We start from the raw sequence: 24,251 nt of genomic DNA on the forward strand, positions 1-24,251 counted from the left end.
CGAGCGGCAGTAATGACGCTAGTCCGATGGCCCGTTACACATTTGCAGGGCTAATGTTTGATTGAAATCAATCTGTGTTAATATGCGGGTTACAGAGGGGATTTGGATGTGGAGATACTGGTTTTGTCCAGCTAATGTTTGAAATGAAATGACGTCTCTTTGGGATAACAAATGACTCATTTTGAATACGAGAGCTCGCTTGTCATTTGATGTCCACCAATAATATTTTGGTTTGAGGTCTCACGGAACATGATGTAACATCATGCAGGCAAATTGTTTTCTATTTCCTCATATCATGGCAAAGGGGTGTAGTGCTTAGTCACTCAACCACAAAAAGGATTCAGTACAATAGAAATATATTGCTGTCATCATATTTGTTTTAATAAAAACCTTTATATCTTGAAATTTATATAATGCATTATTGCTTGGTGTTACTATGTGCAGTGGGAGAAAAATTTATCAGACATATAATTGAGTATTCATGCAAACTGCTTGATTTACGAAAAGCACCAATCATAAAAAACGTATTGATTTCTAGATTCCAACATTAGCTTGTAATGAGTTAACCACTCAAACCATCGAGACGAACGTATCCCATTTTCATTATTTAAATGCGAGATTGGCCAGTAAATGAGGAGTTCCACACTAAAACAGGAAGCATCTGTTATTCATACTAATTTGCCTTTCATTTTGCTCTATGGACTTAACATGAGAGTAACTAACAACATCATAAATCAAACATCTCACCAATGCCGGACGATATTTTTCGGCGTCTGAGCGGAAATATGAGCAAATCTTCCTTTTTATTCACTCCGGTGAATCACTGGGAGATTGCTCTCTCCGCTGCCATTAATCACAGCTTTTCTGTTGCTGATTGAAGAGGCTAATATGAGCAGGCATACCAATGAGCGCAGGGAGGGAGAATGTGAAGCTCACTCAAAAATGGCAAAATAACTCAAGTGTCGGATTTGCAATCCAAACCTGATTTTCTCACGTCTTTTTTTTTTTTTTATATGTATAAAAATTTGACGAATCAAGTTCATCACAATTTGGTCGTCTTGCCCTGTGGTACGCGCAAACTCCATCAAACTAACGTGCTCCCCCCCACAAGGGGCAATTTGGTGTCAGTGTGCAATTGAAAAAGCATGTAAATGTGTCAAGATGGTACTTTTGGGTAGTGCCATCATGCAAAGTCAAATCCCAAAATAAAAATTTGCTCCGCTGATTGAAGAAACATGGGCAGGACTCTTCAGTGAAGGGAGCATTTTGTTCATGAAATTGAAATGGTGCCTCTTACAGTCTTCATGTCTCCGCGAGTTTTTTTATATATTTTTTTTTTCAGGAGAACATTAGAAGAGGAAACTGCTCATAAAAATCTAATTTATTTCAGTTGTGAATGCTTTGGAATGGAAAACACATTTCAATACTAAATATTAAAATATATAAATAATATTAAATATTCTTTCTATACTTGGTTTGAGCGACAATTGCACCTGTGTGTTTGTTACACTAATGCTACATTTGCTAAAGCTCGCAAAAGCAGCCAAGAAATGTGTCCATACGTCTGTCAGTTAAACACGACCACTTACCACAAAGTGTCTCTCCTGTTGTCCGCCATGATACTGCTCTTCATCTTCACTTCTTGCTGACAGTGAGAATTGTTTTATTTTTATTTTTTTTGCCGTAACACTAATATCATGCTCAAGATTTCGCTAGCATTAACTTAAATCTGTAATCCTCCATTGTTGAAACTGTTACCGGTGCAGGTGGCGCAATTACTTGCCAGCACGTCAGGGGGGGTGGGGGGTGAAAGGTTAGTTATTTGATTGAGGGGTGTCAGAGCGCCGTCTAGTGGACAAATCGTGTAATGATATCCTTCTAAGTGACTCCGAACTGAACATTTATTATTTTGTTCCATGAAAAAAAAATAAAAAAATATTCGATCATAATTGTATTTTACCCATAAAATTGCCTAACCGGTTAATCAGTTGCTTTCTAGTATAAACAAAGCATGCGTAGTTTAAAAGTGTATATCAAGAATTTAAACAAAACCAAAAAAATCAGCTGAAGGAATATTTCGGATTTAAATGGACCACTTTTAATATAAGACCTAAGACAGTCAGCCCTTGTCTGAACGGATTTTTTTTTTTCGAATAGGTCATTTATAAAACTTGTGTGCAGAAAAACAGAGATGGGGGGGGATCAAAGTACATATAGGCCCTGAAGGAAGTCATTGAGCTTTATCAGGGCTTTCTTTATTTGGTACATAGGAGACTCACTTGGGACTCTCCCGATGCTGACACTGCACTTATGGTACGGCGTAAAATTGCCTGTAAACAGAGAGAGCAAAAGCTGTGCGCACTTCACTTCCTTCCTCATCTCTTGTTTGTTTCCCAACCACACTGGTGTGCCGTGGGAAATTGTCCAACATTAAATACCGAGCGCATTGTAAACAGGATAGCCAAACCACAGGTCAGTTAGCGCAAGGCCTGCTCAGCCACTTGCTAATCGTGCATGCGTGGCAAATCGGAGAATCTTGAGATTTCATGTTGTGGCATGGGCACATACTCAGTTTACGTGTGTGTTGTTGTTAGTGTTGGCTCGTGAGTGAACGATTCCTGCAAAAGAACTATTGTTTTTTTTCAGTGAACGAGAGTGAACGAATCACTTCCTAAAGTGATTCGTGCTTTTTTCAGTTCATATGACTTCAACCAGTAGGTGTTGGTAATGCCCATTGAAGCTGGTGCCACCTCGCCGTAAAACAAAACGAAGAAGAAAATGACGTAACTTCCCGTTCACGAACGAGTCGTGAATTGTCTGATTTTTATGTTTTAATTGGCGAATATAAAAACAAAGAATAAAACACCAGACAAGTTTTAACATAATTGTTTATTAAAAATAAGATTAAAAGTAAATTTCAAGCCAGCAATCCAATGTGAAATTGCAGTAGATATATTGGATAACAATATTAACTTTTTAATTTGCTTGGATACAAATAGTTGGGTCTCTGGAGTGCCAGCTCTATCCGTCGAGTGTGAAATTAAACAAAAGTGTTTATCTGCCCGTTTCTCAAAAAGTGTCCGCAAGTAAGCCACTGTGCATTTGTTTTGTATAAATATACTATATATATATATATTATTTTTTTTAAAAAGTACTGTTATGATGAATAAAATGTTAATTAAACAAGTTTAATCCCGCTTTTTGCCTTCAATTCAGTGGACATTTTGCTGCTCCTTCTGGTGTTTGTACCTCAATTGGACAACAGGGGGCAGTATAAAAAGATACACGGATAAACATGAGCCAGTCAAAACTCCTCAGAAGACGGCAGTAATATTAGTGGCTTTTTGCAGAAGATAAAGAATATATACTTGATCTCCATATTTTGTTCTGCTATTTACATTCAGATATTCAACGCAATTCAGTGGCCTTCCTAAAGTGTTTTGCATTGTTTGCTAAGCTTAAGCTAAGCTAAAGCGATGATGTGATTATTTTAAATCTACATCTAGTTGTCCTTGTTTTTCTTTTGAGAAGAATTGTTCAGTAGCTGCTGGTTGTGAAGTGAATTGAGTTCCCTGCCATCATGCATTTGTATCTCAAATGTTTGCTCCCAAGTCAAAGCTTAATCCTCTCGGCTACAGCCAGTCGTCATGGTAACCAAAGCCGGACTCGGCATCGGCCCAGCAGCACATGGGGCGGGATGAGGGCTGGCTCACTTACTGATTTGAGCAAAAACAAGAAAAATAGTGTGAAATTTAGAAAGTGCACTTTATTTCTTGATTCTTGGCGTTATTTAGAAGTGTTTTCACTTTTGAAATACGAAAGCACGCATAGCATCATCTTCAAAATGTATCACCTAACACTCCTAATTGCATTTGTCCCTTTACACATCCGTATTACATCAGTCACCCACTCGCTGTCTTTTAATGAAAACACAGGAGAGCGGGCTCATTCCGCTCGCCCACCCCGACAAGGGAGCAGGAGGAGATAAGAATGTTGAGTGAGACTGAGAGACATGCTAAAGTGAAAAGAGACAAAGACTGGGGGAAAGGGAAGGGACTCCTGGGACCAAGTGCAAAAGCTGCTTAATTTCCCAGCACCATCTGTTAGCAGTGGCTGGCTTTTCAAAGCTCCACTTGTGTCAAACCTCCCACAACTGCACACCAGTGGAGCCGCACTCACCCACACTTCAGCTGAGATGAATGAATCCACCTGCCTCTTTTCTAGGTCATCGGGAATTCCGTTTAGGCACAAATGGCAAGTAAATGGTGGTTTTAATATATCCACTCTTTGCTTCATAATCAATGTGTTGATAGTGTAACCCTTCCTTATGTAGTGCCGGCCTGCAATATTATCTTTGATAAACAGTCTATGATTAATCTCAGCCGTCTGGCATCGATTGAAGACAAGCCCACAGGGAGTAGCGGGTGTACTGTATATTTACACTGGAGATACTCAGGACCTCTGTTCCTCTGGGGGAAAAGAGGGGGAGGCACGGAAGTACCTCCAATGAAGCGCATTTCCTCATTCTCCAGCACATGCAGGATTCCAAAACAGAACATGTGGCCTACATTTAGGATTTCAGGAGAGGTGGGTCAAATAGCAGACTGGGATTCAATCAATTGGGACTGATTATCAGTCTGACAAAAAGTGTTATCGAACATGATCCCTATTTAAGACTGTACATTAAAGGTGGACATTAATTGCCAATACTTGATTTATTTGGATGCCCTGATGATTTTAATATAAAGTCATTATTTACAACAAAACCATGGGGGGTTATTGTGGTCCCTGTCTGAAATTAGTTTGCTCATTTACAAAGAAATTAACAGTCTCTTTTATGGTTGTTTTATGTCCAACCTGGCCAGAATTCTGGTTGCCACCATTTGGCTGGAGCCAGTTGTGGCTGTGCAAAACACGTAAACTCAGGAATACTTTTATATTGCATTCAGAAAGGCGGAACTGTTGTTGTGCTCGAGAGTTTACAAGGGGAGGATTTGTTATATGCAGAGTTTAAAGTAAATGTGGATTTTATTTGGGAAAAGAAGTGTATAGGAGTCACACTGTGGTACGAGTTATACAAATTGTACGCGGGCTCCCTCTCGTGGTGAATGAAGAAAATACATTTTCCAATTTTTTATGGCAGGGGGTTTCAGCTGGTTTTGTCCAAGGGACCACCATTATAACCATGAAGCTACTCGGGGACCACGGCTTTGGCGGCATGTTATTTTATTTTTCACCGTAGGAGGATAGATCTCTACAAGCTATTTATTTCCATCTGTATGGCTATTTTGGGAATCTCAGCGACAATTAACACAATTTGGATAGCTAAATGATTCACAAAATTACCTGGAAAATAAATCAAGTCTAAATAATAAATCCATTTTATTTTCAATTATTTTCCATTTTCAATTTCGCAGACCAACTGCAATACCGTCATTGGCCACTAGAGGGTCGCGGACCACCGGTTGACAATCCGTTTTATGGTAATGGCTTTTTTATTCAGTGAAGTATAGAAGAGATATTTTGTTCTTCCATTATCAAATCCAATTACAATTCCGTTGTGAATTGACAAATTCAGCAGAGGGTAATTATTTCCTCCGTATGCACACAATATTTCTTTATAGCATCCTTGACAAGAGCAAATTTTCAACGGCTTTGACAAATGCCCCTGAATAAGATGTCATAAAGCAGCGGTGCCGACCCACAGGGGAGAGCCATTCCTTGGCATTTTCATGGCTTAATTTTAACATTCTCTTGGGGTGTATTTCTATGCTAATTCACTAAGAAGGTCACGGTGCAGATGCGGCAGTCTACTCTGTTCCAAATGGTGTTTAGAATTGAGGAAAGGTAAAGTGTGCGCGTAAAAGGGTGAGCCTGCTGGTGTATTTATGCAAAGTATTCATCTGGGGTTTTAACTGCATAAATTGGTAATTAGAAAAACCGTACACTGTACTGTACTTGGGAATGGTGGGGAGTCACCGTGTGGTCATTTACGGCATTACAGATAGAGGCAAGACCCACTGCACAGTTTGAACATGTTGGAAACCATCTTTAGCACCTCAGTTGTAATATCGCATATAGAAGAATCCATTCCCAGATAAATTGTCTTTTCTCCAACTTTTATTTGAGAACAATATACAAGAACATCTTGAGCACGAGAACCCTCCCTGGCTGTCTGGACTCACTGGGGAAAGAGAAGAGGGGTGGGGAGAGAAAATAAAATTACTCTCCATTCGACATGGATGCACAAGGTTATATATAAAATTGAGTGAAATTCCAAACTAAGACTTACACAGTACGACGCTTCAAAATAAAAACATTGTTACGCCTGTAACAAGTGTTTCATTGTGGTAAGAAATAAACAAGTAGGCTTTGAGTCTAAACACTCCCTCCACACTCGCAAAACGTGAAGACGCTTGCGCTCCACATCAGTGACTAGGCCTCGAAAGGATAGTGGGCAAGTGTCTACTAACATGTAGGCTAGAGTGGGTTCGCTCCCAAAGAGCAACACAGGGCTCCCGAGGCAGCGAGAGAACATTTGACGTGGGATTTGAACCAACACCAGTGAGGGAAACATCTACTGGGGGAAGTGAGCGTGGCATGCGCTTAAGACTTTTGGATGTGCAACACAGCGGCACCCCATGCTCGCACATGATACCTGTACACTGACACCTCATTTCTGCACGGGTATTCCATGGGAGGCAAAGTGGGGCACAAAAGATGGAACAGGATCACGTTAACACATTGAAAGATGAGGCAGAAAGTGTTTGTTGGTTTTAAAAGTAAGCTCCTCGTATTGACAAAGAGTGCGGAATACCATTGAACACGGGGTCGTTATTCAAAGAGTTTGCGTGACTCAGCCACGGGTGAGATTTTTTGCCACAACCAAATTTGTAAGATGAATTTTCATCTTTTTTTTTTTTTTATATAAACCAGTTAGACGTTATATCATTAGACTTAAAAGAAGACCAATTAAGTTGAGCTAGAATCTGAGCTACTTTGACAAATGAGTTTCAAAAACACGTTTAACCTTGTTTTTTTTTCTTTTACACATCACGGCAGACACTGATGTCTTCATGCATCTAATTTATGTCAAATGAAAGTGTTGGGTTCTCTTAAAAAAGGCACAGCCTCAACGCAGCCTCAACAAGTAAGCTTGCAATTTTGCAGGACCTCTGGAAAAGAAGCTAGTTTTGTGTTACACCTTTGTGTCAAACTGAATGCATCATAAGCATTTGACAGTTGCTTTATGAAGCTTTAGGTTGGTGAAAATAGTTGTGATGTTATTTTCTTTTTGAGGAAAACTGCATAAAAAAACGTACACGTGGACATTTTTTCCAAGTGGGTTGGTGATGCGGTAAGGAGAGGTTAGCTATTATCCATCACTGGAGGATTATGAGCACACTGGAGTTAGCCTACTCTTGAACATTGATTTACCTTCTATGGTTCCCGAAGAACATTTGACAGGGTTGGGAGAATGACAAGATGAAGTTAACAGAAGAAGTAACGGCTCCATGCATTTCATTCTTTTCAGCACAAAATCAGTATTGCCTCCAACAAACATACCTTTTTGCTGGCAGCGCCCACGGAGGATTTCTTGGTGCCTCGTACTTTCTTCATTCTGTTCTTGCGTTCTTTGCGCTGCTTCCTGGATGTCTTCTTTTTCTCATAAAGACCGTGCTGAGGAAGAGATATTTGAAGTTAATTTCACACAGGAGCAAAACCATTTGAGGGATATAGTTTCGTTATTTTGCATGTAGCAAAAATGAGCCTGGCTGGACTGAAGGACACAATATCCTTCGACTATTACAGGATAACCGCTTGGTGCAATATGAGCAATACAAGTAAACACAAAAATGACCACAAGCTTTTCAAACTTACCCTGGCCAGTCTGTGTTTGGGCTCGTTTTTCTTGGCGTAATCTAAGGAGTCGTAGACCATGGCGAAGCCTGTTGTCTTGCCACCGCCAAACTGAGTCTTGAAGCCAAAGACGAACACGACGTCAGGGGTGGTCTTGTACATCTTGGCGAGCTTCTCCCGGATCTCAGTCTTGGGGACTGTGGCCTTGCCGGGATGCAGAACATCAACGACCTGGAAAGGCAGGGATTGACAATGAATACAGATGAAGCGGGTATGACACCGTGAGTGATTTAAGCATGTTATCCAAACTTACCATTTGCTTCCTCTGAAGCAGCCGGTTCGTCATGAACTTGCGAGTCCTGACTGTAACTGTCTCGTTCTAAACAGAGGAAGACAACATTGAGCGCGATTACATTGAAGCGGATATGGCTGGTTTCATGCTCTCTTTACAGATATGTATAATTTGGAAATGTTCATTTCAGTTGGCCTTGTCAGCCACACGTTCAGAATATTCGTAGTAACCAGCTAACATCTTATATCTCATACACGAGGGCCTAAATACACAGTTGATCGTGAGATTGCTAACGCTAGCCTCCAAGAAATGTAGAATAGTCAATAAATGTGGAAAACGATAGTCTCAGGGTGATTATACAATCACAGTTGGTCATGACAGTTACAATAAGAGAGAATAAAACTAAACGAAATCGCAAAGCCTTCGCAAATAACGCGGTGTCCCTTATTGGGTGATAACATGTATCTTAGCATTTGAAAAGTGCCGTTTAAGCTGTACTAAAACGAACAGAAAATCTCAATATCGGTAAATGTTAACAGACTGGGACGTAAACTATTACTTGGCCGGGACAAAACAAGTGACAATCAGTTGATTGGCTTGATGATGAGTGGATTTATGTTCAACTTTAGCCCTCAAGACTCACCATTTTGACGGCGGCCTCGCTCAGGGACGTAGAAAAGGAGGAAGGACCAGCGGGCGACCGAATTAACGCCTGTTCGTATATGGCTCAGTACCTACTGGATATGCCTGATAGAAAATAAATTCAGAAAAACAGAAATACTGTACAGTAAATAATTGTTTATCTATTACATAACTCCAAACAAAGAGGACGAAAGTTTTTAATTTAAATTAATCAGGACTATTATTATTATTACACATTCAATCCTACAAGGATTCCTTTGTTAGAAATTGAGTAAAACACAAACATATATTTTACTTATAATCGCTCTTAAATTCAAAGCATTATGATTAGATTATGGAAAATCATAATATATACTTAATGGGATTTTCTACCATGTGTTTACTCTCTTAAATATCTCATTGAGACACACTTGTATTGCTTGCGTATTTGCATGTATCCATACTTGTGTTTTCTTAGGGTACTCTGACTAAATTCAAATAAATTGCACACAAGTTAAATTAAACACATGCCTAAATATGTTTTAAAACAAAAACATACAAATGTATTGAATTTAAAAGTTATATACAAGTGAATACTGCCACACTGCTAACAACCAGCAGCCTTGTGCGATACCTTCCTAAACATTACCACTAAGAAAATGGAATTAAAAAAAGAGCACACTCTCATTTTCCTTGTTGTGGGACTTTTATTGATCTTGTAGCAAGAGCGTTCACTGGCATTTGGACTTTCATGGAAGAAAAAAAAAGAAAACATCAAAGCTTTTTTTCAAAATTTTTGTTGTTTTGAATTATAAATTTTCTTGCCCTCATTGTCCCAAAAAACTGATTTGAATGAAATTTGCAATTTTGTATGGAAAATGGGTATTTGTATCATAACCGTATATTGAAGAATATAACAGTGATGCAATGTTTGCTGTCACTCTTTTCAACAACACATCTACAAACGAAAGCAAAAAGAATATTTTTTCTTCAGCTTCTGAGTACAATGTCCAATGTTTGCAGTGAAAAAATAAACATCTCTTTCGCAGTAGTACAAAGTGATGACTCGAACTTCATTTAGACTGATGTACTGTAATGCATTGAAGTAAGGCGTATGCACACTTAAATGACAGAAAGAAATTAAGTCATTACAGTAGTATGGATTAAGGACACTGGGGGAGACTTTTGCAGATTATGGAATGGCACCATCAAGCTCAGAAACACTTTTGACAAATCTGACGGTTGGTTCCACTTCCAGTCAAACAAGACTCCTTAAAACAGAAAACTGTATTTCATACTAATCAAAATATAATGCATACAACATTTCTGGATCTAGGAAAAAGATCCCAAAAATGAACGTTGGAGTCAAATAATTCCCACATTGGGTCAGAATATTCAAGTCAAGTATCACCTCCCTTCTTGCATCATGGTTGCAAAATAATCGGAATTTTCGAATAAGGACACTGTAACAGTAATACATGAGAATCTACAGCAGGGGTCTCCAAACGTTTTGCAAGGAGGGCCAGATTTATTAACGTGAAGGGGCCCGGGGGCCAATATTTTTTTTCGCTTCTCTTCCCGGGGAGGGGGGGTGCTAATGGAACGTCAAACGCTGCGCGTTCGCTTCTCTTCCGGGGGGGGGGGGGGGGGGGGGGGGTGCTAAGGGGACGTCAAACGCTAGTGTGGAAACTGAGAAGTGCAACAGAGTTGAGCTCAAGCTTCTTGTGCGGGCCATATTCAATTATGTTTTCAGAATTTGCTGCGGGCCAATAAAAACTGGACCGCGGGCCGCGGTTGGCCCGCGGGCCGTAGTTTGGAGACCCCTGATCTACAGGGATAGCACGTGTACTCATTTAGTTTATGCAATATTCATATTTTTGGTTGTTCAATGACAGAATTAGATGGAAAAACATATATTACAATTACATTTTCATGCCCGTCTTCCCGTAATAAAACTAAATGTTCATCGCAACTTCCTGTTGATTCCCATTAATTGTCTTTAGATTTTTCTTTTAAGTGTCCCACTTTGAATATTCCCAAAATTTCACAGCTGAAGCTCCCATTTCAGAATTTCCCACTCCTTTTTGCGTATTCTTCAAAATAAATCTCTTGTCAACCAAAAAGGCCTGTTCTGTACGATTTAGCCTGGGGGGGTAAAATACCGTATTTTCATTTGTACTTGCTGGAGAGTACAATTGATTACAATTTCCAAATTTCGATGATCATCTACACAGATGAGATGTCAGAATGTTGGTTAGAACTGATGTGCTTAATTCATGGGATCACCTGGTGTGTGTGTGTGTGTGTGTGTGTGTGTGTGTGTGTGTGTGTGTGTGTGCGTGTGTGTGCGCGTGTGAACAATCAACACGCCAGCTCCCTTTGTTGTGTGGTTGAATTTTACAGCAGCTATGGAAATCTATTCAAATAAAGCCAGTTTGTAGACCCCCGTACCAGACAATATGGGCTGTATCCCGGTGATTTTTACACATACACACACACGACATCAGCAGCAGCAGCGAGGTGGAGAGCAAAAGAAAATGGCTGCCATGGGGGCTCACATTTGTTTCTCTAAGCCAGGCCACTAGCATGACAGAGCATGCCAGGTCAATTACTTGTTTGGGTTGTTTTGTGCGTGTGCTGGCGCCAGTCTGTCAGATGTCCATTTCAAACTGGGCGTCGTCACCTTGAACACAAATGAAAGCAAGGTATTAAAGACATGCGACTGGAGAATTCATTCCAAAAAAAAAGATCAAAAATATATTACAATGTACTGAAGCTGGACTGTAAAATCAAATCAAAATGACTTATGGTAAAATACAGCTAAATGGCATGAACTGACATACTGGAGGACAAGTTCTGTAGGTGGTGCTGTTTTGGTTAGCAACCGTGCATGACTATAAGCTTTTTTTTCCTGATGGGAAAAGGGATGCATTTTTGTCGAAGTTACCATTCGTAGGCTTTCCGTCGTGGTTGTTGACGTGGTTGTTGGCTTTATTCTTCCGGTTCTCACGGAGCGTGTTTTGGCTGGTCACACCGGGGATGACAGGCAGGTGAGCGGGTGGTGTCTGGGCGATGGGCGAGTTACGCATGTCCAGCAAGAACTTGCGGTCGTAGATGATTCGCGTTCCTGCATCAGGGCACACAGGGTGGATTTTACATTTGACATCCTCATGATCAAATTTGGTTGTGCTTAGCATCTCTTCTTAACAGTTATAACTTTCAGAGTTTGAATCTCACTTCTGACTTTCCTGTGTGTGACCTGAACTGTGGCCACAAACCAAGATTGTTACATCCCTTAGGAAGCACACAAACTCCCCTTTGTGAGTTGATATCCGTATTAAACGAGCAGTCTTCATTTTAAAAGCATTCCTAATCTCCTGTTAAATAATATGAAGTATTTAGGTCAGTGCTCTAAGAGACCACTTTGGGTTGGTGTCCACTCAAAACAAGCACTTCTAACGTGCTAACAATAAAATCACTTGATTACACTCAAACGGTTCCTATTTTTAAAAAAACTCAACTTGCTAACGTGGAACTATGATAACACCAGAAGGTTTATCGCTTTCTAAGCTATCAAGACGATTTTCACTGTGGACAAACTAACCTTGTACAGCAGGAAACAATTTTATCAGGGCTCTACGTGGAACAGTTAAAACCAAACACTACGTTCTTCACAAAGTCGTGCTGGTGTGTTACTAACTTACTGTTTGTGGCCATAATTTAATGAAAGGATATGGCTGGATGGCGGCTCGGTGGCGCACTGGGTAGCACGTCCGCCTCACAGTTAGGAGGGTGCGGGTTCGATTCCACCTCCGGCCCTCCCTGTGTGGAGTTTGCATGTTCTCCCCGGGCCCGCGTGGGTTTTCTCCGGGCACTCCGGTTTCCTCCCACATCCCAAAAACATGCTTGGTAGGCCGATTGAAGACTCCAAATTGTCCCTAGGATTGAGTGCGAGTGCAAATGGTTGTTTGTCTCTGTGTGCCCTGCGATTGGCTGGCAACCGGTTCAGGGTGTCCCCCGCCTACTGCCCGATGACGGCTGGGATAGGCTCCAGCACTCCCGCGACCCCCGTGGGGACTAAGCGGTTCAGAAAATGGATGGATGGATGGATATGGCTGGAAATTTCCGAGGAGGATTTGATGATAAAAAATAAACGTTCTGTGGAGACCTGCTGCAGAGTAGTGGCCAATCAGAGAACACCAACGAGGGAGGAGGCGGGACTAACATTGTTTTTGTTTTGGATGGTATGACAAGGCAGCGAAAGCCCATAATAGCAGAAGCGGCGATGGTGTGATGTTGGGCACCGCCTTCTATTTTCTTATTTTAAAAAAAAATGGAGCCATCTTACCTCCGGGAGTGGTAGAGAATAAAGTGCCTCCAGGGGTGGTACAATAGTCATGAGGTAGCTGCGTTGTATCGTTGATCAACACCGTCCTGGTCGGGATGGCCCTGCTCTCGCTAAGCTGACGACTGTTCGACATTTTTCGGCGCCGCTTCGGTGACAAATTCGGCCGCTATGGAAACTCGGGGTGCTTATCTCCCGACTGACGGTGCAAACCAGGGCCGTTCCCCGCTTTCTTACGTCTTTCCAAGGGCTTTCTTGTCGCTCCTCGCGTCCTCCCAGCCGTCAGCGCTGTCCTCTTCCTCAGCAAGGCAGGAAGCAGGACCACCAGTGGGCGGACGTGACACCAAGAGGTGTGGCCACGGTGTTTTTTGTTGTTTTGTTATGTTTAATATATTTGATATTTTACTATACCTATGATGATAGTACTGTGTGAATGTGTATACTAAAAATGTATTATTATTTGTTATTTATGTCAGGGAGGCCAGGTCGCTAGATATTTTCAAAACAAAACTTAAAACTCATTTCTTTACCCGAGCATTTAACTAATTACGTTTTGTAAATTTCATTTTAAGCCTAATTTTATCTTTATCTTTATTTTATGTTTTACCTTTTCTTAAAGATATATTCTTTATTTTATTAAAGCGTGCTCCTATTTTAAACTCACTTTATTAATTGTGTATGCACACATTGTTTTGTTTTTATGTATTCATGTTTTTCTTTCATTGTTGTAAAGCGCTTTGAGCTGCATTTCTTGTATGAAAGGTGCTATACAAATAAAATTTATTATTATTATTATTATTATTTTATCATTGCTCTTAAATGTCAAAACGAGTTCTACTTGAGCCGAATGTTACGTGCGGTTTTCTTTTTACTAAAGGACTGGAATCATTACCTGTACGTTACGAGTATTTTTCTTGTATCTGTAGCTACACCTAAGTCAAAAGTATACAAAATGAGTAGTACTTTGGAGTATCACGCCACTCTCCGACAGTCCCTGAACGTCTCATGGGTGGTGTGCGACTGTGCGCATGCGCATTGCCTTTTTGTCCAGTCCACCGCCTCGACAATCCTCTTTTCGTCACCATCCCTCATCCGAGTGAGATAAATCTCCACTTAATCATGAGCTTCACTGTGGAAGAGAGGGGCAGCCCCAACTCCTTGAGCTACCGCTTGTTTTTCAGTGAGTACAACGTACATAGATTTTGTGGGGAGAAAGAAGTTTCGTTCTCTGTATGAGTTGCCTCACACGTGTCACTTATTCACTGAATGTCGCCGTAAGTTTCGTTTCTGTACGCCTTTTTTCCCCCCTGCACGATATTGTCATTGTGTTAGGATTACAGGGTTTCCATAGCATGTTGCGTTAAACTGGTTCATCAGGTTATCGACAACTCAAATGGGAGGCTCCAATTTTCGGGACTGTATATGATCGTTACTTATTATGTAGCAATTCTACGGGGAACTCGTCCAGGGTGGCTCCACACGCGACGTCATCAAGTTGGGAAGCATAAAATGTTCCTGGTCGGGCAACACCCATTGATTACAAGACTCTGGCAGAATGCATTGGCTAGTCAAGGCCAACTCCACTGACTATTGTGTGTGACTGTCTCAACGGCACAGTGTTGAAAAGCTATTGTTAAATACAATTTCCTGTGTTGAATACATGTTTTCCTGCTTCCATTGTTTTGCAGAGAATTCCGAGGGGAAACACATCTCACCGTTCCATGACATACCAATATATGCTAATGAGGGACAGGTACAGTAACACTTGTCTTATGAAGTAACATTCCAATGGAGTCAGTATGCATTTATGACATGTTAAGACATACTAATGTCTTAATTACATGTCTGTCATCAGCATTTGTAAAAAAACAAAAAAACAACAACAATGAAACACTTTCACTTTCACTTTTCATGTCTTGCTGAAATTCATCTGTTTAGAGGCAGCAGACCTGTCCTAAACATTGCCGGGTCATTGTCAAGTATGGCTTATGTTACCATGGCAACTTGGAATGGTGCTAGGTGGTGACTCTATGTTAAGCCAGGAGTCTAAAAAAAGCAGGTGGAGTGTACACAGAGGCAGTACTTCGTTAATCTGTGCATTTGACAACAGAAATCTAAAGATTTACCTGGTGGGTAAATTTCACACTTGACAGCACCCAACCATTTGTATGCCAGTAATTACAGGGTGATTTATTTTTTAGATCATATCCCTTTTTGAAGTCAAATTTTTTAAGTTTAAAATGCTTTCATGCAGAGGTGGCCACACATTGCATTAGGTAATGTTTTCCAGAAGGAGTGAGGTCATAGTCTAGCGAGGCTTGATATCATCTCTTGTGGCTGTAAAAGTCTGTATAAAAGTCATTCCAGTCGGTTAAATTTGATATAAAGAGTAACCACGATGAAAAATAACCCACTCTTTGGATTTCTTTCTCTTAAGAACATCTTTCACATGGTGGTGGAAGTTCCAAGATGGACAAATGCAAAAATGGAGGTAAGTAATGTCACTATTGTGGATTTGTGTTGTAATTTATTAAGATTAACTTGTAAGAAAACAGTCAATAAATCAACAGATCCATCTGGCTAGTTTGTAAAATATTTCTTAAGTTTCTTAGCTAAATTCCCCATTGAACATTTTTGGAAATTTCTTATAAAGTTTCTCTCTGCCAGTCTCCCTTTGTTGTTAGCATCATTGAAGCTCGTATAGTTTGATAATCAAGCAATAGAGCATTGATAACTGTCCGATTGTTTTTGTAGATTGCCACAAAGGACCTCTTGAACCCAATAAAACAGGACGTGAAGAAGGGCAAGCTGCGCTACGTGGCTAATGTTTTCCCCCATAAAGGCTACATATGGAACTATGGAGCCATTCCTCAGGTTAGCACGCTTTCGCTATGCTCGTCATTTTTAAAAACATTTTGCTGATTTTTCTCGTGCTGTTTTAGACGTGGGAAGATCCAAAGCACAAAGACACAGACACTGGCTGCCACGGGGACAACGACCCCATTGACGTCTGTGAAATCGGCTCCAAGGTAAATACAGTCTAAGGTTAAATCTAGCTACTGTCGAGCGGTTGACTCAGTTTTTACACATGCTGGTCAGGTGTGTTGCCGTGGCGAGGTGATTAAAGTGAAGGTGCTCGGGGTGCTGGCTATGATCGACGAGGGCGAGACCGACTGGAAAGTGATGGCCATCAACGTTGACGACCCCGAGGCCAGCGAGCTCAACAGTAAGCACTTATCAACTTTTCTCCTCTTTTTCCTGCATTTTGACCTTGTCTGGCCCCGACTTCAGACATCAGTGATGTTCAGAGGTTGAAGCCCGGCTATCTGCAGTCAACGGTCGACTGGTTCAAGCGATACAAAGTACCCGACGGGAAGCCAGAGAACACATTTGCTTTCAATGAGGAGTTCAAGGACAAGGTCTTGTTTTGTTTTTTTTCCCTTGGATTTCAATGAGTGCTGTTAAAAGTTAATACTTTGCTTATTTGTACTTTTGTAGTCTTTTTAAAATGTCACCTACAATCAAAATATTATTATATTTTTGGGGTTCTGGTCAAAAGCATTCGTGACTAAATGATGAAGTGTGCTGTGTTTTCAGGACTTTGCCATTGAAGTCATCAAGAGTACTCACAACTTCTGGAAAGCTCTCATTTGCCAACAGTCAGACGGTGGTGAACTGAACTGGTAGATAAGTTGTTGCATAATGTTGAGAAACATACCGCCTGCTTATGTTTATTTTTATATAGGTATATAATTTTTTTTCTCCCTTGCAAACTACAGCAAAAACACTTGCATCTCATCCAGTGACAGCCCTTTCTGTTGCTCGGTGAATGAGGCTAAAGCTGCTGTCGGTGATGTAAGTAAAATATCTATAGTGAATAAAATTGCAGTATTGTGTCCATATTGTCATTAGATTATTTTATTCTATATTTTCAGGCATGCCCTTGTGAAAAGGAGGAACCAATCCCATCATCAGGTATTTTATTGATCATGTCGTGGTGTAGATGATTGATTTTCCTGACTGACTGCGTTGTTTTAATCTGCGGTTTCTTCTATTGACAGTCGATAAATGGTTTTACTACGACAGGATGTAACCTTCAGACTGACTGCGCGGGAGAACAAATTGGACGGTTCATCTGTCATAGGTTTATTTAAAGATGATAGGAACTGTTCTAACAGCGGAAGGAGACATTGCAGGTTTTGTAAGGTGTCTGTCTTCCTTATGGAAAGGTTAGTGTCTAGAGATTATAGTAATAGCCATTGAAGTCATCAAAAATAGCATTTATTTCTTCCCTTATTTATCAAAAGCTTTCCCTCCACGCGAGGTGTAGGTTTAAAACTGACACAGGTATGATGCCTATTAGTGTGTGCCATGTAGGATACACTGAATTGCTTGAATAAAGATACCCCTATGGAAATTATGGTGTGATCTTTTTTTTTTTTTTACGCGCACATTTGAATGTGGTGGCGGTGTAATGGTGCCACCCCGTGTTCACAATAAAAATGCACGTCACTGCATATACATAGTGTATTTTTTTTAAATTGATTTTTACTTCTACTTTTACTTGTAATATTTTGCAATTCTCGCGTGACCAAATAAGGTAAGAAAAAATGCAGATGTATTACCCGCACTTGGTGTGACGCTAAAGATTGAAAATTACAAGAACAACTGATTGCAGGGCAAAATATTTATACGTGCTCTAACTGGTGCTGTAATACAAAGCAACATTTTCTCACACGTCGTCTTTGCTTTTAATACATCATTCAAATAAATAAAATCAAACGAAAGAAATATAATTAAAATGTTTGCATCATAATATTTGGGCATTATGACTCTACAAATTAGTTTTGGGTAGTCCTGCATTTAAAATTTGAATGTTATGTATTTTTTCTATGTTATGTTGTATTGTATGACTTTATCGTGAATTTCATCAAAACTTTGTTTGCATATTACATCAAACGATACCGTATTATATGAGACGAACTAAAAAATAGAAAATGTATTAATACGATGATGAACTTCTATAGCTGAAAATAAATCATATTTAGAGACTACATTCCGTATTCTTATCTATTTTATCTATTTTTAATCGAGGCGGTTAACATGGTGAGCTAGCATCAAACAGGCTAGCGTGATGACGTACTTCCGGTTAAATGTCAAACTTGCGTAGTGCTTTACATCTGACAGGACAGCGGACAGTGGCATCATAAATCGGTCGGAACAAGGTAATTATTGACCAACTTGCACTCGGTAGCGTCAGTTACCATCAATGTGACGACCCGTCTTGAAATTAGTTTTTTTCTTTCGAGACTTTTCTGCTCGCTTGTTTACTTAAAAGATTGTTATTGTTTACTTTGGGGCGGCTAAACGTTTGTTACATCTGTTCTCGTACGATGACCTAAAGTCGGCGGCTTTCACTAAATAAGAGTTGAAAACTGCTTCGCGACGTCATTAAATAAAACATATCTATCAACAAAAGCTCTTAAATCGGAAAATAATGACGAATTTATTGTAACCTTTACGTGGGAGGCCTTTAACGTTGTGGAATTTGAAACAAAATTTCGTTCTATTTTCCTCAAATGAGGCCCTCATACGCAGTACATTAAGCCCAGAGAGTTGCAAACAGGGTGACTGACAGGTGTGTGCATGTGTGACAGAGACCCTTGTGGAGATCAAGTGTCCTTGCTACAACTTGTCATAACAAAAATAGTCCAGGGATGATCCGCATGTGTATGTCTGGGAAGTCAGCGAAACAAAAACTCACTTTATTTTAGTTTTTGGGTATCTGTGATTTTTAACTCAACACAACTTTATCCATAGAGAATTTTGACAACAATTGCGGCTCTAGTGCTGTAAGATGTAAAATGACAAAAATAGACTAACAATAACAATCAGTACAAGGAAAGATTTATTTTTATCTTTCTTACAGCTTACACATACCAGTAGCATTAAGGCTCAAGAAGAAAGCGGCCTACTTGGTGATTTTGCAATACAGTCAGCAATATTTTTGACTTTTTTTTGCTTTGTTTTACATCGTGTGATTAATTTATGCTTATCTGCATTACAGGCAGTCGAGCACCATGTCTTTTATTTTTAACTGGATCTACAGAGGCTTCAGTGGCGTGCTGCAGTTGTTAGGTATTGTTTCCCACAATTTGTTCTATCAACTTCCAGTTTATTTCATTTAAGTGCTATTATTTCATTTAAGTGCTTTAAGTTATTAAATCTGGATGTTCCAGTGTATTTTTCATGCAAGTCAGGAATAGTATGTTTGATGATCAGCAACTGAAAAAAAAACCTTTTCTGACTGTGCAGGACTGTACAAGAAATCCGGCAAGCTGGTGTTTCTCGGATTAGACAATGCCGGCAAAACGACACTACTGCACATGCTCAGAGATGACAGGCTGGGCCAGCATGTGCCCACGCTGCACCCAAGTAGCTATTTACCTATCCTATCTGTATATCTATCCATTCCTTCTTATTATCTATCCTTACTCTATTTCAATAATCTCATGCCACTTTGTCTGTGTTCAGCATCTGAGGAGCTCACCATTGCTGGAATGACATTTACCACATTTGACCTGGGCGGTCACACACAAGGTAAAGGAGAAGAGGGCTGCTGTTTGGTCATCTGGCAATTTTGAACTAAAAAGATTTTGCTTTTTTTTTTTTTAAATTTGTCCTAGCACGACGCATTTGGAAAAACTACCTCCCAGCCATAAACGGCATCGTCTACATGGTGGACTGTGCTGATCGTGAGCGACTAGCTGAAGCTAAAGTGGAGCTGGATGTGAGTTTGAACCTTACCTTTCTTGGCCTTTACGTCACAACATTTGTTGAAATGTGACTCTTCCTCTTCTGTGCTCAGGCGCTTTTGACAGATGAGACCATCTCCACTGTGCCCGTCCTCATCTTGGGAAACAAAATTGATCGTCCAGAGGCCATCAGTGAGGATGCGCTCCGAGGGTTGTTTGGTCTGCATGGACACACAACTGGAAAGGTGACCAACACGTCACATGGACATTCAGGAAAGATTATTATACATATTTTTTCTTTCTTGAGCTTTATTTATCCAGGTAATTGAGAACCGATTAGCATTTGCGATGCCAACCTGGCAGCAGACTAGCATCAACAAGTAGTCAGCCTTTTTTACATGTCCCAAATGGCACTGACAAAGAAATCTTTTCTGCCTTGATAAAAGAGCCCTCCTTGTGTTTGTCTTTTAGGGAAAAGTGTCACTGAAGGAGCTTAATTTGAGGCCAATGGAGATTTTTATGTGCAGCGTTCTGAAGAGACAAGGATACGGAGAAGGATTCCGCTGGCTGTCACAATACATTGACTGATTTAATGTAAATTGATCCAGTTTTCAATGTTTATTTACATAACACTACCAGAAATGGGAGAATTTGTTTTTATCAACATACCTTTAGAATTTTGACTGTACCAGCTGAGAATGCATTTAAGATTGTGGCCAATATTCTTTGCTGGAAAAACATTGATACCACAGCAACTCAAAGATAACTTATTGAGTGCAGCCAAGGATCTTCATGCTGTGTATTTTTTTACCTTTGGGTGCCATTGAGAAAGTGTAAGTGTCATCAACAGCAAGTCAGAGGTTATTTTTAGCAGCCGGTGTTGACTTACAGCAAGGGTCGGTTTGGGTAAAGACCGTATTAAGACACACAGGTGCCATTGAAGTTTTAGGGGGGTATTTTTGAAAACAGGGTTTACCAATGAAAGTGTTTTTTTTTTGCTGTGAGATTCACTGTCAACGCAGTGTTATATAGTTAAAGTTTATGATGAAGGTGGCATAGATAATTGCTATGACAAAACTGGAGTACTTTGTGATTAGTAGCTGCTCAACACATGCAGTGACATGAGAGTACTTTCATGGTGGTTCTTAAAAGCAGGATACAAAAAAATATATTGTGGATGAAGGAATGGTAGATATATTTTTGGAATGTTATTTGTACATCGTTATTTATATATTTACCTCATGGAGGCCAAGTTATCTCTTAAGCTGTTACAAAAAATGGGAGCTGGGTGACGATAAAGACTTTCTGCAAATGTCTTTTTCTTATTATCTTACCTGAAAATTCTAGTATTGTTGAATTTTATATGCCCTACAAAGATATTTTCCATAATAAATACACAGTATATAATTGATCATTTTAAATATACGCATTTATCTCATTGGATAAGCATGACCTCATTGTAGCCAATCACAACAACCAATAAGTGTCACCACAAGCCAATCAAACCCGCCTTCTTTATTCTCGTCGACACTCTCGAGCCAATCACAATAGCAAGTTAGTGTCGTCATTCCCTCGCGAGACGAGACCAGACCAGGAAGTTCTCGAGCGTTTAAGTACCCAAAGCACTTTTTTTTCCCCTTTTTTTTAAACTTTCGGGTTCAAATTGGTCATGACGAGTCTGTTTTGACATTTCGTTGTGATTATTTTGTCGCCACCGATGCGTGTATTTTTAAACATTACATTTCAACATGTCTTTCAATAGTTAAACATTGTTGATCGCCAACATGGTCAAAGTTCATTTGCTCGGCTAACATTATGGACGTACAAGACGTGGAGAGATGCTGCTGTGTTCTTACCTTGACTGAAGCTTTTTCAGCCCGTGCGCCCGTAAGCTTTAGCGCCGTTGTCATCCATCCCAGCTCCGGAGTGGTGATCTGCACCGGACTGCCGTTTTTTCGTTTCATAGACAAAAAGTCATCTTATGATGGCGAACGTCGCATCCTGTTACGTCACAACTTCCCCAAGAACCTTCAAATCAGCGTCAGCTTTCCTTCCCGGAGTCACGTGGAGGCCAATGCATGTGCAGTGAGTGAAGTTTGCACACCTAAGAGAAGATACAGGACACATGAGCATGAAGCTGAGCTGCTGATGCTGGTCAACTGCGTGGAGTTCAAAAAGACTTTCCAGGCCCTTTTCCAAAAGGCTGACCAGTGGCATTTCCATGGCGATGAAGATGACACCCTGATCCAAGATGCTGACTACCTCAGCTGGTTCGCTGTGCTCAAGGCCAACGCGTCACATTCCGGGGCTGTCTCATGGCGGAGGAGCGCGTCTCTTCGGAAAGGCGACCCTGTCTTTGCTTGCGGCTCGCCGTTTGGTTCCCTCTGCTCAGACCTCTTCAATGGCACTGTGAGCAGGGGCATCATCAGCAACCTGGCGGGCGAGGACAACACCGTCATCCTCACAGACGCCCGCTGCTTGCCAGGCACGGAGGGCGGCGGCTTGTTTGCAATGGAAGATGACTCCCTGCACCTGGTCGGGGTGATAGTGTCACCGTTTGGCTGGAAGGCCAACGAGTGGATCGGACTCACGCTCGTGTGTTCCGTCCACTCGATCCTCCGCAACCTTGTCCAATGCAGCGACCTCCAGGATTCGCTCCAAGATGTCTGGCTTCACCCTGCAGAGACCCAAAAGTTCCATGCGGGTCAATACCTGGATGTGTGCTTGGTGGACAGCGGGCAGCAGTGGGGTTCAGGGGTCCTCGTGACCTCTGACCTTATTTTAACCTGCCGACATGTCGTCAATGGGAAGTCCACGGTCGCCCTCAAGTTTCACCACGGAGACAGGTGCAAAGATTATTCATCGGAGCATATCAGTGCCAAAAACTATGATGGTGTGAAGGAGGCTTCTTTGCTGCCATTTTGTTCATACAGAGTCCTTGACAGCGTTGGCGATGTCCTCTTCTCCACTAAGGGGTCGTCGCCTTATGACGTGGCTGTGGTGCGGTCAAGAGACTCCATCGTGGATGTTGTTGTCCCTCAAATGGCTCACGAGTTCAACACGGGTTTGTTCGTCTATCACTATATCTTAATGTACAGGTTGCTACACATTGACAAGATGGAGTGTTTGTTCACGTGAACCTGGTAAAGGGCATCGACCACAAATCGTCTTATGGAGAGGTGTGGGATTAAACAATGTTGCAGGGGCTTAAATATTGAATTGACATACAGTGATAGAACACTAAATGTGGGATTAAACAATGTTGCAGGGGCTTAAATATTGAACTGACATACAGTGATAGGACACTAAATTGAATAAAATGTTGGAAATAGGATTTCTAATCAATGTCAAGTCTGTGCGAAGAGACTTCCTTTATACTGAAAAAATAATATTGCAGTCTTTACCTGCAGGTGAACCTGTGTTGGTGGTGGGCTACGGCGGGCTAGGTCGCTTGTGTGGCCCTTCACTAACTTGCGGTATCCTCTCCAAAGCCATCAGTCATCAACACCTTACCATAATGCTTCAGACCACATGCGCAGTTCAAGCAGGGGCCAGCGGGGGCGCTGTTGTACGAGCGTCCACAGGAGAGCTGCTCGGTAATAAGCCTGCTACTAGTAAACTGGAGAAAAAAAAGCCTCAATTTCATGCATTCAGAATGTACACATTACGTAAATGACTGATCTCACTGCTTAATGTGCACGATCACTTTTTCACATAAACAGTATTAAGCCATCCAAACCTCCATAATACATTCCACCAGATGGCAGCAAAGTCTTGGATGCTTTTGCCTAACCACAACGCCAATGAAACTAACATGGAGGACAGGTTCAAAGAAATAAAGTATCCAGAGGTTCTGTATCTGAAAAATGTCCTATAGTAAAATAATGAGGTCTTTGCTACTTCATTGACAAACCAATGAATGAGAATACACTTTGAACATTTCTTGCAGGCATCGTATCCAGCAACACGAGGGACTTGTCCTCTAAAGTGACCTACCCTCACCTTAACTTCTGCATCCCGGTGAGCGTTCTGCAGGGACCTCTTCTTCATTTTAGCCGACAAGGGGACCTGAACTCGTTTGACGTGCTGAACGCCACCGACGAAAGCGTGAAAAGAGTGTGGAGGCTTCAAGGCACACACAGCAAACTCTGAGTGGATGATGAAAACCTCAGAGCCAGAAGTGACATAAGAACACTGGAAGGTGCCTGTTGAGTACAACTGATCTCAATTCTATTCATCAGCAAATGCCACTATGTCCATGTCACCCTTTTTACTGAGCAAATAAATTTCATAATACTCAAGACTATACAATTGAAAACTGTTATACTACTAATGCTCCAAAAGAGTTGGCTGAAGCGTAATGTTGCGGTAGCTTCTA

General features: G+C 40.9%; 5 protein-coding genes and 2 long non-coding RNA genes across 12 annotated transcripts; 3 read left to right on the forward strand and 4 right to left on the reverse strand.

Moving 5' to 3' along the window:
• Nucleotides 1-6,098: 6,098 nt before the first annotated feature.
• rps24 (ribosomal protein S24) lies at nt 6,099-8,889 on the reverse strand. Of its 4 annotated transcripts, XM_037272524.1 has the most exons (6): nt 8,796-8,889; nt 8,174-8,239; nt 7,882-8,091; nt 7,567-7,680; nt 7,438-7,440; nt 6,659-6,679 (listed from the first exon to the last, which is right to left on the reverse strand). In XM_037272524.1, exons 1-6 carry the CDS (start codon nt 8,796-8,798, stop codon nt 6,674-6,676), a joined length of 402 nt encoding a protein of 133 aa, XP_037128419.1. In that variant the 5' UTR covers nt 8,799-8,889; the 3' UTR covers nt 6,659-6,673. The 4 variants fall into 4 exon arrangements, with proteins under 4 accessions (XP_037128421.1, XP_037128419.1, XP_037128420.1 ...); XM_037272526.1 differs by lacking the exons at nt 6,659-6,679; nt 7,438-7,440 and adding an exon at nt 6,099-6,184; XM_037272525.1 differs by lacking the exon at nt 7,438-7,440.
• A 571-nt stretch (nt 8,890-9,460) lies between these two features.
• LOC119135153 lies at nt 9,461-11,085 on the reverse strand. Its single transcript, XR_005100498.1, has 2 exons — nt 10,606-11,085; nt 9,461-10,272 (listed from the first exon to the last, which is right to left on the reverse strand). It is a non-coding gene; the product is annotated as an uncharacterized LOC119135153 (long non-coding RNA).
• A 47-nt stretch (nt 11,086-11,132) lies between these two features.
• On the reverse strand, nt 11,133-13,476 carry eif4ebp2 (eukaryotic translation initiation factor 4E binding protein 2). The gene is made up of 3 exons (XM_037272527.1): nt 13,122-13,476; nt 11,721-11,900; nt 11,133-11,456 (listed from the first exon to the last, which is right to left on the reverse strand). Exons 1-3 carry the CDS (start codon nt 13,252-13,254, stop codon nt 11,425-11,427), a joined length of 345 nt encoding a protein of 114 aa, XP_037128422.1. The 5' UTR covers nt 13,255-13,476; the 3' UTR covers nt 11,133-11,424.
• Nucleotides 13,477-14,160: 684 nt separating this feature from the next.
• ppa1b (inorganic pyrophosphatase 1b) lies at nt 14,161-17,531 on the forward strand. Its single transcript, XM_037272520.1, has 11 exons — nt 14,161-14,298; nt 14,807-14,871; nt 15,556-15,609; nt 15,873-15,992; nt 16,061-16,147; nt 16,218-16,344; nt 16,410-16,537; nt 16,716-16,801; nt 16,898-16,973; nt 17,054-17,093; nt 17,180-17,531. The coding sequence occupies exons 1-11, from the start codon at nt 14,238-14,240 to the stop codon at nt 17,209-17,211; spliced, it is 876 nt and encodes a 291-aa protein (XP_037128415.1). The 5' UTR covers nt 14,161-14,237; the 3' UTR covers nt 17,212-17,531.
• Nucleotides 17,532-17,562: 31 nt separating this feature from the next.
• LOC119135154 lies at nt 17,563-21,866 on the reverse strand. Its single transcript, XR_005100499.1, has 2 exons — nt 21,730-21,866; nt 17,563-20,094 (listed from the first exon to the last, which is right to left on the reverse strand). It is a non-coding gene; the product is annotated as an uncharacterized LOC119135154 (long non-coding RNA).
• sar1ab (secretion associated, Ras related GTPase 1Ab) lies at nt 18,238-21,188 on the forward strand. 2 transcript variants are annotated; one of them, XM_037272522.1, is made up of 8 exons: nt 18,238-18,343; nt 19,048-19,112; nt 19,186-19,256; nt 19,434-19,553; nt 19,653-19,718; nt 19,805-19,908; nt 19,987-20,118; nt 20,345-21,188. In XM_037272522.1, the coding sequence occupies exons 3-8, from the start codon at nt 19,199-19,201 to the stop codon at nt 20,459-20,461; spliced, it is 597 nt and encodes a 198-aa protein (XP_037128417.1). In that variant the 5' UTR covers nt 18,238-18,343; nt 19,048-19,112; nt 19,186-19,198; the 3' UTR covers nt 20,462-21,188. The 2 variants fall into 2 exon arrangements, with proteins under 2 accessions (XP_037128417.1, XP_037128416.1); XM_037272521.1 differs by having other exon boundaries at nt 18,257-18,343; nt 19,048-19,096.
• On the forward strand, nt 21,437-24,123 carry tysnd1 (trypsin like peroxisomal matrix peptidase 1). 2 transcript variants are annotated; one of them, XM_037272518.1, is made up of 4 exons: nt 21,437-22,719; nt 22,807-22,937; nt 23,365-23,469; nt 23,823-24,123. In XM_037272518.1, exons 1-4 carry the CDS (start codon nt 21,689-21,691, stop codon nt 24,023-24,025), a joined length of 1,470 nt encoding a protein of 489 aa, XP_037128413.1. In that variant the 5' UTR covers nt 21,437-21,688; the 3' UTR covers nt 24,026-24,123. The 2 variants fall into 2 exon arrangements, with proteins under 2 accessions (XP_037128413.1, XP_037128412.1); XM_037272517.1 differs by having other exon boundaries at nt 21,439-22,719; nt 23,284-23,469.
• The last annotated feature ends 128 nt before the right edge of the window (nt 24,124-24,251 follow it).

This window comes from Syngnathus acus, chromosome 15 (assembly GCF_901709675.1).
Source record: "Syngnathus acus chromosome 15, fSynAcu1.2, whole genome shotgun sequence".
NCBI classification, from domain to species: Eukaryota; Metazoa; Chordata; class Actinopteri; order Syngnathiformes; family Syngnathidae; genus Syngnathus; species Syngnathus acus.

Excerpts from the sequence above, each read along its gene's own strand:
- ppa1b (XM_037272520.1), top strand. The coding sequence starts at position 14,238 with ATGAGCTTCACTGTGGAAGAGAGGGGCAGCCCCAACTCCTTGAGCTAC. Across the intron at positions 16,802-16,897 it reads GACGGTGGTGAACTGAACTG|CAAAAACACTTGCATCTCAT; the intron begins GTAGATAAGTTG and ends TGCAAACTACAG. Across the intron at positions 16,974-17,053 it reads CTAAAGCTGCTGTCGGTGAT|GCATGCCCTTGTGAAAAGGA; the intron begins GTAAGTAAAATA and ends CTATATTTTCAG.
- rps24 (XM_037272523.1), bottom strand. Across the intron at positions 8,092-8,173 it reads TGCTTCAGAGGAAGCAAATG|GTCGTTGATGTTCTGCATCC; the intron begins GTAAGTTTGGAT and ends CTGCCTTTCCAG. Across the intron at positions 7,441-7,566 it reads TGGGCGCTGCCAGCAAAAAG|AAGGTAAATCAATGTTCAAG; the intron begins GTATGTTTGTTG and ends CGGGAACCATAG.
- sar1ab (XM_037272522.1), top strand. The coding sequence starts at position 19,199 with ATGTCTTTTATTTTTAACTGGATCTACAGAGGCTTCAGTGGCGTGCTG. Across the intron at positions 19,719-19,804 it reads CCTGGGCGGTCACACACAAG|CACGACGCATTTGGAAAAAC; the intron begins GTAAAGGAGAAG and ends AATTTGTCCTAG. Across the intron at positions 19,909-19,986 it reads AAGCTAAAGTGGAGCTGGAT|GCGCTTTTGACAGATGAGAC; the intron begins GTGAGTTTGAAC and ends TTCTGTGCTCAG.
- eif4ebp2 (XM_037272527.1), bottom strand. The coding sequence starts at position 13,254 with ATGTCGAACAGTCGTCAGCTTAGCGAGAGCAGGGCCATCCCGACCAGG. Across the intron at positions 11,901-13,121 it reads ATTCTCTACCACTCCCGGAG|GAACGCGAATCATCTACGAC; the intron begins GTAAGATGGCTC and ends GCCCTGATGCAG. Across the intron at positions 11,457-11,720 it reads CGACGGAAAGCCTACGAATG|GTGACGACGCCCAGTTTGAA; the intron begins GTAACTTCGACA and ends TTTGTGTTCAAG.
- tysnd1 (XM_037272517.1), top strand. The coding sequence starts at position 21,689 with ATGGACGTACAAGACGTGGAGAGATGCTGCTGTGTTCTTACCTTGACT. Across the intron at positions 22,720-22,806 it reads AAGTTTCACCACGGAGACAG|AGTCCTTGACAGCGTTGGCG; the intron begins GTGCAAAGATTA and ends TTGTTCATACAG. Across the intron at positions 23,470-23,822 it reads GTCCACAGGAGAGCTGCTCG|GCATCGTATCCAGCAACACG; the intron begins GTAATAAGCCTG and ends CATTTCTTGCAG.